At 33.4% G+C, this 20,128-nt stretch overlaps 1 protein-coding gene across 1 annotated transcript in view; it reads right to left on the bottom strand.

Moving 5' to 3' along the window:
- MYO16 (myosin XVI) overlaps positions 1-20,128 on the bottom strand; it is a 727,392-nt gene that overhangs the window by 514,422 nt on the left and 192,842 nt on the right. The window contains exon 5 of the mRNA XM_001375684.5: positions 4,334-4,442. Coding sequence (XP_001375721.4) covers positions 4,334-4,442 — 109 coding nt within the window. The remainder of the gene's footprint in view (positions 1-4,333; positions 4,443-20,128) is intronic.

Raw genomic sequence — 20,128 nt, 5'->3', positions numbered from 1 at the left:
ATGTAATATCCATCAAATGTTGAGCCAGGCCTCCTTGGTTGTCTCATATTTCTGATTAGGACACGCTGGAGATAAGCTATGGTTAATTGATCAATGCATGTTCATTCAGTCAACCAGTTGTAACCATACACTTAACCAATCTATTTTCCATGTTACCAACCTTTCCACTGATCTCCTGCCACATTTATCTGAGATATGACAGCAAAATAAAATTTTCTGAAACTAGAACAATAATTTATCACAGAAAAGTAAGAGGAAAATCAAAATTGAAAGATAAAAATAATGTGATTACATAACTTTTATGCAGTGAAAACAAAATAAAAATCTTCTCTAAGGTCATTAGTTCTAAGTGTCCTCAACCCAAACAGGTCCAAACAGACAAGCATCCACTAAAAGAGCACCAATGAGAAGGCCAGACCATGAATCAAATTACACAGAATTTGCAAAAAGCAATTCCAGATGATGCAGATAAGTGGGAAAAGAGCTGACATAAACAGAACACAGATTGTGGATTAGGTGGGGGAGAGAAACAGATGGATGGTATCAGCAGAGACCATTACTACAATAGTGACAAATGGTATAAACAAAATTAAAAATTAAAGATATATGAGGATGAATTTGTTCCTGGCAAATGTTTATTTTAAAAATTGATTGTGACAGCTGAAGTTGTGACTTACTTTCTCCTAATCATTTATCTTCAGCACCTCCCTCTCATTTATACCTTCATTAGTCTTTCTCCCAAACTGAAAATGTAATGCCACGTACTTTTCATTATTTGGCAAATATATTAGGTAAATATATAATAGTTTTACTATAGTAAAATACTATGATGTCTTACTAAATATTATCTTCCAAATAACTAGGAAACTAAGATGTCCATATGATCAAACCCACATGAGATTATATCAGTCATGTTAATAAATTATCTTTAATCAATTGACAAGTAATGGCTTTCTTTTTTCAAAGAATAATTAATTAACAGTAGCTGCTAAAAAAGACAGAAGGGAAGCAAAGGGTCAAGAAAAAACTATGGAACTAGCACTGTGAAATTAAAAGTACTAAACTTTTTGCAAATTTACCACTAAAATTCATGAAAAGTGTGCAAATTGCCAAATTTCAAGATCCAAATAGCAAAATGTGTATAATTTCAAACTTCATTACCATTACCATGAATGTAATCTGTCTGCAAAAGGGCAGCATATAAAGAGAGCAAGTGATTTCTTATCACAATGGAAGAAAAAATAATGAATTATGGAAAGAGGACCATATGGATTTGGTACAAGGTTCAGCTAAAGATTCTTGATTACTTATTCTTTTAATAATTGACTGAATGACTTCCAAAAGGGACACTTCATCAATCTGTTTTCTCATTTTTTAAACAAAGATAATAATAATTACCTCCCTCTTAAGACTTAATTGGGCTATATTTTAAGTGTTTTAAGTACAAATTATTATTATCCTAATCAATGCTGAGAATAAACCTTTTAAAAATGTGTAGGAGGGGGAAATCTAGGTGAGCAATGAGGTAGATTTGTTGCTTTGTTTCCAAGTGCTATACTTCATTGACCTCGTGTTATCACAAGAAATACACGGTAGTTAAAAATCTTATTGTAAGCAGCTAAATTTGTAGGGAATTGATCTGTCAATGACATTACTTTGCAGTTGCTGCTCTGCCTAGTTTCATCTTCAGAGAACAAGATTCCCCTCCCATGATAAGCTCATCACATTTTTTAACCACACTTTTTTATTCCAAATTTTACAAAATCAAACAAAGCAAGCATTTCCACATACAAAGAAAAAATTGTACAAAAATGAAATCACAAATCTATAGTTTAGTTTATTTTTCTTCATATCTACATAATAAATCCTCTCCATAAATTTCCTAGTCAATTTCCATCCTCTCTGCAACATAGAATATATGAACATGGAGGTTAACATGTATGTATAAATCAAGTCTTTCATGTTTCGCTTTTATATTTATTTTCTGGAGATAACATACATAGTTTATTTATCCAGCATTAATTGTGTGATTACATGTAACATTCTCCTGTTTCTACTCCTTTCACTATTCATCATTTTGTGTAGTACTTTCTAAGTTCAAAACCTCAGTCTGCTTATCATTTCTTATGGTGCAGCATTCTATCACAATCATATACCACAATTTGTTTAGCCATCCCCCAATTAATGGGCAACCTATTAATTTGTAATTCTTTGCCAACATAAGGAAAAATTGCAAAAACTATTTTGTAACATATGGGCCCTTTTCCTTTTTCTCTGATTTCCTTGGGAAACAGACTCAGCAATGGGTCTAAGTGTATACACAGTTTTATGACTCTCTTCGTGCAATTCCAAATTTATTGCCAAAATGTTTGGGTGAGTTCAAAGCTCCATCATCAGTGTATTACTGTCTCAATTTGTCTATATCCTCTCCAAAATTTGTCATTTTGCCTTTTATCATTTTAGCCAGATAGATGGGTATGAGATAATATCTCAGAGTTGTTTTCATGTGAATTTCTCTAATCAGTAGTGATTTAGAGCATTTTATATACCTACATATTACTTTCATTTCTTCATCTGAAATTTGTTTATATATTTTGCCCATTTATCAATTGAAAGAATGGTTCTTATTGGTATAGGTTTGACAAAGTTCTCTCTATATTTTAGACATAAAACCTCTATCTGAAAGGAAGCTCATCACTTCTCAATTCAAGCCTCCTCTCTGCTGTGACTGTAAAGTTGTAGGGCACAGTACCAAATTCCTCCTAATTTCTTCCTTTATAAGAAGGCAGAAATTGGACTCACTTCACTTTGCCTCTGTCTCTCTGCCTGGTTTCAACTCCACAAGACAAGATATGAGGTACCTTGTGGTCCTGCCTCACCTGCTTTCCTAACTTCTTTTGTTAGCTACCCCCTACTTTAGACTGTAATCTCCTCGAGAGTGTAAAAATGGAGATTTGAATCCCAGACTTCAAATCCCCAGAAGTCCTTGGCACTTCCCAGAATGCCCTATAATCTCACCAGAAATACCCACCTGGGACAAGAACAAAATGGGTAATTAAAATGACTGTACCACCTACTTGGGCTCTCTACTTCCACTTCTAAACACACGCGTCTCTCAAGATGTAGAGTAAGTGGCTATGAATGGGCTTTTCAGCCCTCCTAAACACGTGCTTTTCTTATTCTATATTTTCTTATTTCCTTGATTTCTAATAATCTTTAATAAAACTCTAAAATATAATATTTTTGGTAGAGAAACTAATTTACCTGTTACAAGAGAAAGAATTATTTTTCTTTTTATTAATTATATCCTTTTTCCCGTTTCCCTCCCAATGGAAAAGCATTGTATATACAAACTTAGTCCCAACAATTATGGACTGAAAAAGCTTGTTAAAATATCCTTCCATTGTTGGTGTTTTGGGAGACTATTGCTTTGTTCAGCTTGAGTCTTCACACATGAACATATTCCTAATAAATTACAATGAGAGCAAAAAATGCAATGATTAAGAAGGGTTCTCTTATTTGCATAAACCAATGAGATAGGAAAAAGGTATTGTAAAGGATGATTTTAGTGTTGGGACCTAAACTATATTAATTATTTGGTCACCATGATATCCCAAATATAAAAAAAATCCAAGTCAGCTGGAAATTTATGGTGATTAAATTAATATAGTGGAAAGAAATTAAGAAGGAAGAAGGAAAGGGTATAGGATTGGAAGACCAGAGGCTCTAGGAAGGTAAAGTTTTGGAGAATAAAGGAGGAAGGAATCAGCCTGAACTCCAAGAGGGCTCAGCCAAGATGCCTGAACCTGAATCAGCTCAAGGGCAAACTCACTACCAAAACCCAGACAAATAACTGCCACCCTACCAAGATGTCAGAACACTTAGCACGCTGCCAGCCAGAACCGCTACTCCAAGGAAAGAGGGCAAAGAGAGGAAGTGATGTGCCCTATATATACGGTTTCACGTCACTTTCCTGCGTCTCATCTGTACGAATGATAGCTTAGCTTGACTTAGGACAGCCCAGGGGTCTGTCAGCTGTTTCTGCACATGTCTATTGAAGGCCATCTTCTTAGATACTTAATCCTTGAGTATGGGTGCAGACATCCCTGACCTTGTTAATCTAGGAAAGGTGGAGCAATGTAGAGTTCCTAAGACCTGATTCTGTTAGACCAAATATCTCCATTCTTACATATCAGGAAATAGCTAAATCAAATCTTCTAAAGTACGGTCTCAGTAGGGTGGAGTAGTTTTAAAATTCACAGTATCCATACTGAAAATTTTCTGACAGAGATAAAAGCACCATTGTATTATTTAAGTGAAAAAGGGAACCTACCATTTTCATCTAGATAGGTCAAAAGGATACAGCTTGACTCTGTCCCTTCCACAGCATAATCTAGGGGTATATTCCCATTGACATCCTGCAACAGGACATTGGCTCCAGCCTGGAGAGAGGGAAAGAGAAATAGTTTTAAATGACATTGATTTTTTTCTAAAATAAATAACTTTCACTTTAGAGAGATAAATCTATTACTAGTGAAATGTCATTGAAAATAATTTGTTTGCTATGTACAGATTTTAAAAACTAAGTTTCTGTTTATACCAGAGAATCATAAATATAGACCAGGAAGGAAACTCAGGAACAATCTAATCTAGTCATATCATTTTTCAAATGAGGAAATTGAGACCCCAGTTGGTTAAATGGCTTGTCTAAAGTCACAAAGGTCAGATTTAAATAAAGTTTCTTTAGCTAAATAGCCAGTGATTTCTCTACTTTTATCCAGAGTAAATAAAGGAAATGTAATCTCATGACTTTGGGGAAGTCATTGAACCTTTCTGAGCCTCAGTTTCCTCTTTAATAAAATGAAGAAATTCAACCAGGTAAATTCTAAAGTCCCTTTGGTGTCTAAAACTATGAATCTTTGAACTATTAGAATAACTACAAAGCAGTTGGTTTTCATATCTAGAAAATGGGAACATAATCAACCTTCCTCAAATGGTCACATTGACAAAGTATTTTAAAGTACTATATAAGCAGGAAGTATTTTTATTATTGTAATTTTTATTACATCAGTTAATTCTATGATTACTAATATATTCTACTAACTCCTAATTCAATATCCCATCCTGGCAAAATTGACACTGGGTTCTAAAAGGCCTTTTCTGAAATACAAGGACATCATATATAAACCAGATAGAATTGTTTGCTAGCTCTTGAAAGAAGGAGGGAAAGGAAGAAGGGAGACAATTTTGATCATATAACTTCAGAAAAATTATGTGGAAATGCATTATTACATGTAATTTGTAAATAAATAAATAAAAATATAAGGACTTATGGCAAGTTCTATCAAGCTAAAATGACTTTGTATACTAGGCAAGTGGCCAACTATCCTTCTGAAGGCAGCCTACTGAACTTTGAATTGTCTTACCTAGAGAAGGTTAGATTTTTTGTTCATGGAATCAAAGATTTAGAGCTCAATAGGACATTAAAGCTTATTGAGCCCAATCCATTAATTTAAAAGATGAGAGAGATAAGTTACTCATGCAGGACCATATGACTTAGTAAGGGCTTATCTTCCTGACTCCAAGTCCAACTCTATAAGTACTATGACTAGCAGCTCCATGTTTTGTTTACAGCCACTCATACAATTGTCAAATCACAGAGCAGCTGTAATTTGCAAAGACAAAGAGAAACCCCACACCAACAAAATATTACAAATCAAAAAGACAATCAGTTTATTACATTGTTATATTGTTTTTACTGCTCAATTTTACATTTCTTTGCAGGTAGCTCCTATACTCCAAATTTTCCTTAATGATTTACCTGACATGACCTTCAGCAATACGGTATCTATATTGACTCTTTGGTTCTCTCTATCCCAAAATAGAAAACAACAACAACAACAACAACAACAACACTGTAATCAAGCTTCTGTGTATGCCCAAATTATGTTTCATATTTGTTTCATGTGTTCTTTATTACAAATCTTTCATCCAGTATCTCCCAATCCCAACAAATCTGCATCAAAGACTTGCTCAGAATATTACAAATCCCTTTTTCTTCTGGAATTAGATAATATTTATCCTATGTCCTAATCAATTGAATAGCCTTTGCTAATACATACTCCTACAGAATAAGAACAGTTCCTATGATGTTCAAATGTGGACATCTGGAACTTATGTGGATTTTTTTTTAAAGACAAATTCATTAAACTCTTACAAATTCATTAACTGATGTAGTGTAGTTGTATTCTTAGCTTTTAGTCTGCTTCTGCACTTGACATATTCTACTTTTTTGTGTCATTAGGTCTTCCAAAATTCTCCATATCTGCTACCATAAACAAAAGGCCTCCTTGGTCAAAATTTTTAATACATTTATAAAATGTTTTTAAAATTTATTTTGAATATTTGGGCCTCAAAATAAGCAATAATTTGGGGACATCTGAACCATTTAAGGGCAGACTTTCAATAGTTTTATAGGGTTGTAGCTAGAGGAAAACTTAGGTAATTCCTTCCAACTTCCTTGTTTTAAAGATTAGGGAAATGATGTCAGATAATGTAAATGACTTGCCTAACACACAGGTAATATATGGAAAATATCAAATTTAAATCCTTGGTTCCCAAAGCAGACTTCTTTTTCATTGTAATATACTTTGTAACCTCCATCTATTAATGCATCTAATGTGCTTAAAATGTCCATGAACATTTTCCTTAATCTCTTTTGCATATTTCAACATTTTATTTTTTCCACAACTAGAACAAAATTAAAATGAAATCTTTATGTGTCCTCCAGCAAAATTTGATAACTGATTGCTTTATCCCCTTTATGCTCAAATTAAAAAATTAAATTTTCTACCATTTAACAAGGGTTCAATTATTCAAGGACCCAATAAAGCAGGGAAGAGAACATGTGGTTTCAGTAACTATTTCAATGTATATAGAGTGGAACCAACATAAATATAACACCCTGCTGTGAAGATTGGATTTGGCTATCTCCTGATTATAACAATAAAGGTACTTAGTTCTTCCTTTATTGTGAAGATTAAATTATAATCCCCTGTCTATTTTTAAATTTTAATCCACAGAAGTGTTAACTCAGTATTTAAAGTAGATCTACCCATTTTAACTATAAAAAGCTGTTAACTAACTACAAAAAATGTTAACTAACCACAAAAGGTGTTAACTAACTACAAAAGGTGTGATACCTATTTCATACATTGAGTGGGCAGTCCTGGAGAGGAGCATCTGCTATGATTGGTAGATGTAAAATTTAGGGGAGGTGACAAAAGAGAAAAAGGTCTTTAAATAGAGGAAACAGAGATACACAGGATCAATTCAATGGATCAAAAATCTTTAGTCACTCATAGTTGGACTGGATAGAACAGTCACTCGAACTTGGAGTGAAGAAGAGTCACATGGAGGAGAGTCTGGAAAACAGATACTTGAGGAGAGACTAGAAGACAGACACTCAGACTTTGAGTGAAGACACTTGGCTGTGGAATTGGACCCCTGGAGGAGCTCATGCAGGAGATCTCAGACTGCTTTCTTTTTAGATGGTCACCATGGTGAATGTCAAGGCTGACTTAGTTCCTTGCCCTTTCTGGAGGTGTTAACTTGATTGGTGCCTTAGAATTTCTACCTGGCTCAGAGGAAGCCAGAAGCCAGAGCTTTCTCCCTCTCTCTCTCCCTTTTTCTCTATTCCTTAATATCTTCCCTCTATTATAAAATAAACTACCATAATTCCATTTACATGAGTAATTCATTTTGGGATTTATAAATTAAGTCCCTGGCAACCACCAACTTAAATATTCAAGTCCAAACACAATAAAAATTTAACACTGCATAAATAGATGAAGGATAGCCAAATTTGTCCTTTTCCACTTCATAAGTATTTCAAGTGACCCTACATCTGTGCCTAAATAGCTGGAAACAAAAGACCAGTGCATTTAATCAAAAGTCTTGAATGTCAACTAAAAGGAAACAGAATTAATATAATCTCTTTTAGTATTTCAGGCAACTTTAGTAAAGCAACTATTCCCTTGGGGTAATGCAATTCTGTCAAGTATAAAGCAAAAAAAATGTTATTCCATTGGGAGTGTAGATAGTATCATGATAATTTCATCCCATTTATCCACAAAATCATAACTGGAACTTGATTATATGAAATTTCAAACACAAAATAATTTCTTTTTCTCTGACCAACTTTACTGAATTGTATTCCACAAATGTTGAAGAGAAATCTATAAGCACTTCTATATTTTCTATATTTGTATCAGTTTTTCTCATTAAAAAATTGAGATGTATAACATTTCTGGCAGTCTGACTCAGATAGCAGAATAGCAGAAATTCTGACTCAACTGGTTAGTTATCTTATAAGACAGTCATACTATGTCAGTGGTTTAATGAATAATTTACCTGAAGCCTTATAAAATCATTACAATAAACTACCACTTCTGATAAATTAATTTTTAAAAATCCTCACTATAGTTGTCAAGTCACCTAACAAAATAAAATTCCATATTTCCTAAGAGATTTTAGGAGAAAGAAGAAAGTTATTCATTATATTACCTGAAGCAGAATGATCAATGTTGAAGTTCATTTGAGACCACTTGAAGGTTTATTTAAACATAGCATTTTTATTTTTTGAGAGACAAGTGGTCAAGTTATGGTGTCATCATATACAATGTTTTACCAATGAAAATCCAAAAATGCTGATGCTTATAAACATAGCTATATACATATGCAACTTTATTTTCATGGGTAAAACCAAGCAAAAACTATACCATCTGGAAAATATTCCTCTTCTGCCCTTAGGAACATTTCATGCTTCTGTAATTCTATGGTCTGGAAAGGTACCATGTGATAAAATATTGCTCAGATTCTCTTCCATGCTCACAGGAGATGAAGTGGCCCTTTTCTACAATGTGGCTAAGCCTTTCACTTGTATCCTTTCCTTTCTCATCATTTCCATGATCTTGTTACATGGACTACTTTTTCTCTTGCTCTTGCCATAATATTTAAAGATCTTCAAAGGATGGTTATGATGAAATAATTTCATAAATCTAAATATTTTATGTAAACTTGACATTATTATTATCTCAGTCTCTCAAGCAGTGAAGGAAAATTCCAAAGTACAAATATGGTAAAAGAAATACCTTATCATGAAATCATTTTTAGTTAGCAATTAAAGAGAAAGGAATAGGGCCAAATGAGGATACATTTTTGCAGGGGCAGTGATTTTGGAAAGTATCAGAGGATGAAATATTGTTGGAAGTGTCAGGATACTAAGGAAGAAGTTTTAAGAGTGAGAATTCCAGGTTCTATGGCAAGTTGATATGGTTGCTGTTTGGGTAAGTGAACATTCCAGTGTACAAAGGAATTTAAATTTTACTGGGAAGAAAACAGAGACAATAATGATTGTTGAGCAACAAAAAGGCATAACTAGATTTAAAAGTAAGAAATGGTATTCTGATAGTGGGATAATGGATGAATTGAATGCGAAGCTCCAGGGCCAAAGTGGCTTCTATCTTCACATGTAGAAAATGCCTTTAAACAAAAATGCATCAGAGTTCATATAATCCTACCAGAAAACTCTAGTTTTTTTTTTAAAATAAGGTTCACTGATAATTAATTTCAATAGGACATTCTTTACTATTCCATAGAAATTTCTAGGTACTGGATGTTTCTTTTACCCCTCCACATGCTGTGACTACTCACATTGGAATTAGCTTACATCCCTGTGGTCTCATCTTCTCATCGGCTCCTTATAACCAACCCCCACACCCTTGCCAGAATTTTCAATTTAAGAAGGTTCAGACCAACTATGTCTTCATTCATCTCTAGGCTATACTCATCTCTTCAAGATTTTCTCTACCAGGCCATTCCTCATCTCTAATTCAACCTACCTTTTATGTGTTCTCCCATGAGATTGTAAAGTCCTTGAAGGCCAACATTGTCTTTCGGTTATTATTATTATTTCAAGCAGTTAGCAAATTGCCAGAAACATCATAAGGATTTAACAAATATGTGTTAAATTGTCTAAAAATGTAATATATTAGAAAATAAGTAACCTATAGGAAAATTTTAGGAATTATCTTAAATGTGAGCCTGATGAATCAATCACAAATACCAGGTCAGTTTGATGAAACCTGCAATCAACCTTTTGACAACAGTGATAAGTTCTCCAATCATTCCAAACCATGTTCTAAAATAATAATTTGTGTCTTTCCTATGCACCTTTTCTAAATCATATCCTTTTTAAAAGCCCACCACTGGGCTTCAGAGACATATGCTGCTTTGATGCAATAGCTTATTTGTATTGTTTAATGTGTGCAAAGAGAAAATTCTATTGAAATAATCAGTTATTGTTTCCTTGGTTATAAGACATATTTTTACTTCATGTACATGAAGTCAGTAAGTAAAAATAGTTTTATAAGGATCCTTGGGGAATCCCCTTTATTCAAATTCAATTTTAATCTAATACACTAAAAACAGCTGATAGTGGAAATTATTTTAAATTATGGGTTACATGGCTTTATCAAACTGAATTGTATTTTAAGTAAGATATGTAAATGTTAAATAAGTGATACAGGACAAGAAAAAGACTAGAAATTAGAAGAAAAAATTAATGGATTTTGTGGGAAGTAAGTTGAAAGTAATATACTATTGAAAATTCTGAAGAAATGTGGCTACACTTGGAATCTTCGGTATGCCTCCAGGTATAGCAGAAATAGCAGAAGCATTTTCCTGATGTAACATTTCCCACCTGATCACCACATTTTTTATTTTTTTTTTATTGCCAGTAGTAATGTGTGTTATCTTCTTAGGAAAATAAATTGCAAATTCGTAAAATTCTGAGATAAGAATAGCTACATATTGCCTTCTTTTAGCTTTTATGCGTCATAGGCTGAAGTGTAAGCCCTTCAATTCTGAGCCAAGAAAATGAATCAATTACATAATGATTAGTTTTCATCAAGGAACTAAAATTAATCAATATTATACATTCAAAATCAGCTGCAACCCATCAACTTAGTCCCACAAGTGATGACTGAAGAGCACTCATTATCAGACTCTAAGTGTCTATTCTATATCATCATTTAAATGGGGCAAGACTTGCTATTTCCAACATAGTTTAAATAATGTTTCTAGGGTATTGGAAATGGAATTCACTATTGCTTCCTCCATAGTATAATGTTATTTATTTCTGTCCTGGGTGAACTGAGCAAAAATATATAGATCTGATGAAAACTGCAAGCATTATCAAACTAAACTGAATATTATTACTGTAGATATTTAATCTCAATTGTTAGTTAATTTATTTAAAATAAATATATCTTTTCATCTCTCCCCACACTTCCCTGTTCTGAAACTTGTCTGAACTTACCTTGACCTCCAGTCAAGTGACCTATGTTTACTTTGTTTGACTATCACCCATTCTATGGTCTCAATTTCCATTATTCAAAATCTTGGACCAATATTTGACCAATCTGACTTACATCACCTCCTATCCTTGTATCCCTTGACCCCCTTGTTGAAGCACTACTCATTCCTTTACTAACTTCAACTCTTGATTATTCCCATATATTCTTTCCTTCTTACTTGTTGCTGAATTCTAACAACAGTGTTAACTATTCATTATAAGAATTTATGTCCTTGACTGCTATATTTTACTCCTTCTACTATTTCTTAATTCCAAATTTTCTCTTCTCTATTCAAGTGACCTACACCATCATCACTCTTTCCCCCTTAGAAAACCTTAATTCATGCTGTATTGAAAAAAATGATAGTTACAATTTATATATTACTTACTATATGCCAAATACTGTTAAACACTTTATAAATATTATTTCATTTAACATAATGTCACAATCTCTCTTTTCTACCCAGTTTTAGAATTCAAATTATTTTAATAGCATCATGCAAACAACCCTCACTTTTCTTTTGTTCCAGACTCAGTGTAAGAAGTAAACCCCCTTGCTAAGGCCAATACCTCTATTTCTGTCTACATTACACCTTTACTGCATTTGCTCTTTTTCCCTAGGGAACTTGCCTCTTTGATCATAATCACCCATTCTCTCCCAAATGTTCAATTTTTTGCTTTTACTGCTTTTTTTTCCTTTACAAACATGCCTCTCTCTATCACATATATTACATTATATCTTGATTATATATATATATGTACATATATATAATATTTATATGTTATATAGTATATCTACATATAATATATTTATAAAGTTGGAAATATTATTTTGTATTATAAGTAATAAATAAATATATATATATATATATATTACACAATCAGGATAATTTGGGGGATACCACAGAGGAATGAGGGAAGACATCACAAAAAAAGGTTGCATTGATTTGTTCTAAGCTTTGAAGTTACCTACATATTCGAAGATGGTAGTGATGAGGGAAGTGAAGGACCCTCTAGGAAAGTGAAATAACTTGAGTAACTCAGGGAGGTGGGAAATGGAATTTTTTATGTGAGGAATAGCAATAAGACCAATTTGGCTAGACCAAAGGATATCTAAAGGGGTATAATGTACATTTAATAAGACTGTAAAAGTAAGCTAGAGCCAGGTTATAAAAGACAAGATTGAAAACAAAGGAATTTGCATTTGATCCTACTGGTAATAGAGAACCTTTCATATTTTATTGAGTTGGGGAGGGAAATGGTCAAATTTGTTTTTATTAGCACATATGAAGAGTAGATTGGAGAAAGGAGAAACTTGTGACAGGAATATGAAGTAGGATATTATTCCTATAATCCAGATGAAAGTTAATGAGTGATTAAGCTGTGTGGGCTGAGAGATCAAGGATACTTCCAAGGTTGCAACCTATGTAACTGGAAGGATATTGATGCTATCAATAGAAATAGGGAAGTTCAAAGAGTTTGTGGAAGAAAGATAACTTTTAAAAACAAATGTTGAAATGTATGTACAAATGATATGCCTATATGGCAACAACTTCAAAATGTCCAGTAGTAACTGGTATTGGGGAAATGGATCTCATAAAAATAGATTTGACATAAAATTTGGGACTCATCTGCATTATGTGAAAATGTCCAGTAATTAATTGTTGTTTGGACACTAAATTCCAGAAAAGGGATAATGTTTGGAGATATAGTTCTGGAATTCATCCACAAAGAGATGATTAATGGAGCAATAGGAGCAGAATAGATCACTAAGAGTGCAAGAGAAAAGAGGCTTGAGATAAGATTTTTCATGTTTACCTATAGTTAGGAGATAAAAAATACATGATGACTCATTCTTAGTGTGAGGAATAGCAATAAGACCAGTTTGATTGTATTAAAGGGAGGGTCCTGCAGACAAGGAAAGATCCTGTGGACCAGAAGAAAATGAAGAATGAACAAAGTCACAGAAACATAGATAGAAAAACTTATCTTTAATAAAAAGATGGGCAAATAGAACAAAGAGGACAATGGTGATAACTGAGAAAAGTCCATTAGGTTATCGAAAAAAGCCTCCTAATTGGTGTCACTATCTCTAGTCATTTCCTTTTCCAATCCATTCTTCATACAATTTTCAAACTGATATTCTTAAAGTGAAGTCCAACCAGATTATATTCTCAATTAAAAACTTCCATCTTATCCATCCATATAAAATACAAACTTTTTCACCTTCTGGTCTTAACCAAGATTTCTGGGTTTAATATACTCTGTCCTTCATATAATCTACTTTCTAGATAAATATACCTACTTGCCATACTAGGTGCCAGACCCTGTACCTCTTGTTCTAAGACTTCTCCCATGCTAGATATTTTACATATGTACTACATTTCTTTCTCACTTTTACATTAAGAAACCCTGGATTCCTCCAAGGAAATAAATTGCCACTTCCTGGTGATCTAATTACTTCCCTTTTATCTATTATTGCATCACTCCCCTCCCTCCATCAACCAGAAGTTATTTTGTATTTACTTTATCTTTGCATTTATTTGTCTACATTTATGGCATTTCCTCAAAATTGAATTTAAATTTTTTGAGAGCAGGAAACAAAATACTTTTATCTTTGTGTCCCCAGTACCTGTTGCAGCAATTGGCAAATAGGCGTTTATGAAAGCTCACTGTAAAGATAATATACCCAATGAATTGATTATAGATAAAAACTGATTAGATATTCTGCTTGCTGTGCTTACAAAGTATCTTCAGTTTATATAACTGAAGTGAAGCTCTTAAGTGAACTTCTCTTCGGGGCCAGATGCAAGTATTCTAAGGAGACTCTTGTTATACAAAAATAAACTACTTATTGAGAATATAAGGATATAAAAAGGATTTCTAACTCTAAGGGATTCTAACTCCACCCAAATAAAATTACTTTGTTCCACAAGGAATTGATTCTCTTATTTCCACAGGCTACACTGATCCTTCCTGATCTGATTAACCCAAATTTTTCCTATTTTACAATAAACTAACACTATTATCCTTATAAGAAGTATATAATTCTTAAATTTGTCTCCAAGTTATAAAAACAAAGGCCAGCTGGCTGAGCCTCAGCAAGAACCAAGTTAGGACTCTGAGCTTTAGCAGATCAGGTCTTTCTTTGGTCTTCTCAGAGATAAAACAATTTATGAAATAGCAATAGACAGTCACTAGTGTTTCCCAAGTTGGAAAAGAAAATCACTTGGCTCATTCAGGTTTTTCCCTTCTTTCCTTTTACCTAAGACAGTGAGGAGAGAGAGAGAGAAAAGATGTCACTTGCTCCCAGCACTTGAAGAACGAGAGAAACTGCCATTCCCAGAGACTAACTGCCAACCCCCCTCAAAGCAACAGCCATACCCAGAAAGACTTAAGTGCCACAGAAAAACTGTTACACCTCATACACACACTGTCAACATTTGAAACTGACACTCTGTCTCAGATCTGTTTCAAACTCCAATTCTTTCTCAAGTCAGTTTCTTCACTTCTTATCTCTAAACTAAGTAACATGACTTAATTTCTAATATCATTCTTATATCGCTTAAGTTAACTGTTTATATTTAAAGGACCAAACACATCAATTAAGGCAAAAATAATTATAATTTCACATTTAAATAACATTTACATCTTATATCAATTTTCTTTGTCTTGTTGATAAAAAATATATACTGTTTCAATTGACACAGCTTGGCCCTTCAAGATGTTCTTAAATTCTGGCCCTTCTAACTGTGAGGTTACATGATATAACAATATAATGCAATTACAGACAAGATAAAACTTCATAGGTCAAGCAATCCAAGCACTTCATTTTCTAGATAATTTAAATGGATTCTAGATCTGTTAAATGGCTTTTCTCAAATTATATTAGTGAGTGTTATAATCTGGTCTTCCGACCCACATTCCAGCTATCAATTTATTACATATAATATCTTTGACAAATATTATATTTATTTTTCTTTAAAGATAATCTGTGATAAAAAGATACTCTGGACAATACAATTATGTGAAGATATATAATTTCCTGTTCCTATATGTATATGCTCTTCTCTTCTATTTATAGTCAATTATTACTTAATTTTCCAGGATAAACAATAAATGGCCTAGATACTTTAGAACAGAAGACTATACTATTAAAACTAAGTCTGATTTGGAATGTATGATAGCATAATCTTTCAATCTTTCTCAAGTTATTCCACACTACTACACTAAGACAGACTGAGACAGGAATATAATTAGCTCCAAATAGGCTAGTATGTTATAAAAATCTTTTCTGATGATGATTATATCTCCTTTAGAAATTTAAAGATAATTTTTTAAAAATCACATTTAGATGAGTTTTGTTTCCTTAGGTGTTCTCTGACTAATACACTTCCTCCTATTTATTTGTGATTCCTTTTTCAAAGGGAATTCAGAATGTTTTGCTTAATAGCTTCATTTTTGCATCTGACAAGCATTCAGTCACTAATACAAAATGTCACAAGGGAAGAGAGGTAGCCTTGAGAAATGAAGAAACTTAAAGAAGGTTTGACTCAAAGATCACTGGAAGGAAAAATACAGGAGAAGATTTAAGTAGGGAAGAGAAGACAGAGTATAAAGTTAAAGCAAGTTGGATTCTGTTTATATTGAAATTGTTAAATGTATAGGGTATGGAATTTTGGAAAGATGTTTAAGAAAAGTTTTTATTTCATTGAAATTAGAAGGATTTGAGAAACTTTCTAGAGAAGTGTCTGTTATCAATTTCAGGTAGAACTCTAGCAAATTATAACACTTACCAAATGGAAACTATAGAAATAAGTTTGTAGCACAGAATTATTTATACATAGCACACTAAAATTCTGTTCTTGAAGGACTGAAGGGCATGCTCCAATAATTATAGCCTAATAGTTTCCAAAAAGAGGATGGGAATTTGAGGCTGCTACTAAGCTTTTCTGAGAGTATTTTCATTATGTTGTAAAGTTCAAAGGTAACACTTTGGGGGAAATTAGCACCACTCCTAGGCAAATTGGGAGGACTTAAAAGTTTGCTTTTAATAAAGAGGAAGTTTTATCTGATGCATTGTTCATTTATCACTCATGAACATTATTAAATTATACCTGGTTTTATTTTATTTTGTTATTAAAACCCTTACCTTCTGTCTTAGAATCAGTACTGTGTTATTGGTTCTAACCAGAAAAGTGGTAAGGGTTAGGCGATGGGGGTTAAGTGACTTGCCCAAGGTCACATAGCTAGGAAGTATTTGAAGGCAGATTTGAACACAGGACCACCTATATCTGGGCCTGACTCTTAATCCACTGAGCCACCTAGCTGCCCCCTATACCTGTTAATAGTATGTATTTGAGTTACATCTTTGAGCCAACTTACTAAAAAGAGACTTTTACAGTAAAAGATTTTTATATTAGGGGAAAATAGGAATTATAGATTGGAGGCTTAGCATAGTAAATATTTTTCTGGGGATTTTTATTTTCACTATATGTATGAAATTCAGGAATCTGACTATTCTTAATTTGTAAATGAAGATAAATGATAAAATAAGATGTTTGTATATGTGCTATTGTTTATTATTATTATTAACATTTTGTTCACTTGTTTCAGTCCTGTCCAACTCTACATGAATTCATTTGGGGTTTTCTTAACAAAGATATTGGAGTGGTTTCCCATTTCCTTCTTAAGGTTGTATAAGACTATGATTCTATTTAACTAAGTATATTTAACTTTTTTGGCATTGAAGGTGTCAGGGTCATACAGTTTCCTATGGTTCTGTTTTGTTTAAAATTGTCTTAATTTCTAGATCTTGATGAAGAGCATATGGGTTAGCCTGATAAAACAATGGCACACACCCTGAAGGTAAGTCTGTAGACAATCTTGCACAGTAAAGGTTCAGATCATCCCTGAGAGGTTCCCTTAATCCAGTCAGATAACTCCAAGGCTGTTCCCAGTTATCATTGTCTTGAACAGAAAGTACTCTCAACTTTCTAAGCTTCAGACAAACTCTAGTTAGTGGGCAGAAGCTTCCATCTTTGTTGACCAATCATGAAACTCCTCTCCCTTACTAGAACACTATAAAACTTGTAACCTCCTCTTCTTCCCTGGCTTGGTTTTCTTCCAAGCCCCCCATACATATGTCTTGTTTTCCCCCTCTAAAAGGAAATAAACAATTTTGCTGAGCACAGCATGGACTAGAGAAGGAAATGGCACTCCATTCCATATGATCTCTAGTAAAGCCAACCTATTTCTCTCAGTTTCCCTGAATCTTGCGTTTTCCAGATTTCTTAGTAAGGCATGTTGGTATTCTAAATTTTCCTAAGCCTGCATTAGGGAAGTATCCCCTCAAAGATTTGAGAATTCTCTTCTCTTTAAGTTCCTATAAAATTCTACAAAAGAATCATTTTATTTTTCAAATACTCAGCAGGAATATTTCATCTGAAAACCAAAACCTGTTTGCAAATATGTACTGAGTTCTTATTTTCTGAGAGGGAAACAGATGATTTGCTGATCTCCTACTTCTGCATTTTTTGTTATTTAATTTTGCTAATTATCTGAAATTGTAGTATGGAGTTCCCTTTCCTTCTTACCAGTGGGAACAAAAAGATTTGGAAGATTGTATGGCATCTTTGAGCACAGGCTCTTGAGGGTTCTTAAAATGCTAAACTAAATAGGGCAGAAAATAGCAGACAGATTTTATACTATGCCAACAAAGCTTTAAGTGTCCTCAGAAGATGAAACCCAAAATCAGTGGAGGAAAAAACAGAACTCCATATGCTTCTTCAAAAGGATAACTAAAAGTATTCAGGATTATCAGACCCATAAGCTATTCCTTATTAAATTTTCTTCTTGTAAAAAGTTGTAAACTTAACAATCATCAACAATATCTACTCATTTCACTATGAAAGGAAAAACAAAAATAATGTTTGTCTAAGAAACTAAATTTGTCATATTGACTTACCCAGTCATAATTCTTTTATTTTCACAGTGCCTATTACTATTGGATGTGGTTACTTTGCCAAAAAATGATGTAGATAGTAAGTAGAAAACAATAGTAAAAAATTCTGAGCTCTTCCACATCAGGAAGTAGCCATGTCTAACCTTGTCTTCAATTTCCTTTGTTATACATTCCTCCATTAAAAAGATTCTTCTCCAATGAACACACACAAGGCAAAAACTCACAAGGAAGTGAGAAGAAGTGATAAAAGGACACTTTCAAGGTCTTTTTGAACAACTTTAGAATTGATAATGAGACATGGGAAAAACTAGTACAGGACCATCCAAAATGGCATCTCCACATTAAATTAGAAATTGGTAAATTTTTTTTTTTTAAATTCAAATGTTTTCCCCAAAAAAACCCTCTTACCTCCATTACTAAAATTTGTACTGAGATGATAAGATCTAGAATTTGGATACATCTAGGCTAATCTCCTCAAGAGATTTCAGCAATGGAAGTATCATGTCCAAAGACCCATAGGTAGTAAATATCAGATGCAAAGTTACACCTTTCTCTTGATTTTTCTCTATTCCCCTCCCATTAAAATATGCTACCACTCACTATGCTAGACAACAAGCAGAGGACAGTCAGGCATCCATCATACTAAATATTCATTAACATGAATTGGATGAAACAAAGCTAAGCACAGAATTATAGGGCTCCTTGTAGCTGTGTTCAAAACCATCTGACATGACATTCCCAAGCCACTGGAGAGGGCATATGGTGTTCTTACCAGACACTATCGGCTAGCAGTGTATAAGAATTATGAAGAAAGAATAAGCCAGTCTCTTGGCACACACTAGTCTCTCTTTTGTACTTGAGTCAGTCACAAGCAATGTTGTTGTGATTCCATCTGCCTACCCTCATTAGAGCCCTAGGCACTGGAACAGTAGATTCCTGTATTTCAAGGAGAGTATCCTTCTGCTCCCTTGCCTGGTGGCTACTAACAATTGGCTGAGGAGAGAAAAATAAAGACTGCATCGTTTTTTAACTTTTTCATTGCTTGGCAGATAAGTAACAGAAGATTAGAGAAATTTGATTTTAGTTGTTAGTGATTATAAAATTTGAAATATGGATAATTTTTTAATTTTGATTTATTAATAGTGAATGATTATATAACCAAATAGATGTGCAAAGAACAGTGAAAGAAGGGTAAATGACTTTTCTTTGTAGTGTTGAATACACAACTCAATTTGCCAACTGCTCATCTTCACCTGAATGTCTCAGCAATATTTCTACCTCAGCATGTCAATAATGGAGCTCACTGATTTTCATCTAAAAGTATTCCTCTAACCTCACCTTTTCCATCAGTGATGGCACCAATCACTACTTTGTCCATTTTTCAAAACCTTGGTGATATGCATTTTTAATCCTGTGTTGATCATATACATTTAGCTATTAAATCTGTTACTTATTCACAATTCTCTTGCTCAAGAAAAAGACATTAACTATCATTTGTTAGAGACAAACGTTAAAAATTAATTGAATCAAAGACTTATAGAGCTAAAACTGAAAGGAATCTCATAGGCTACTGGGACCACTCCCTTCCAATTTTATAGAAACTGAATCCTATTGAAATAAAGTGACTTACCTAAGATCACACATAATAAAGCATCAGCAGCAGAATTTGAACCTCCATCCTCTAATTCTGGAACTTCTGATCGTTTTACTGTACCTATTCTTCATCAATATTTCAGACATTTGCCCCT

Source organism: Monodelphis domestica, chromosome 8 (genome assembly GCF_027887165.1).
Source record: "Monodelphis domestica isolate mMonDom1 chromosome 8, mMonDom1.pri, whole genome shotgun sequence".
In the NCBI taxonomy this organism is placed as follows: Eukaryota; Metazoa; Chordata; class Mammalia; order Didelphimorphia; family Didelphidae; genus Monodelphis; species Monodelphis domestica.
The sequence above is the reverse complement of the archived record's forward strand: the minus strand, read 5'-3'. Positions and strand labels throughout refer to the sequence as shown.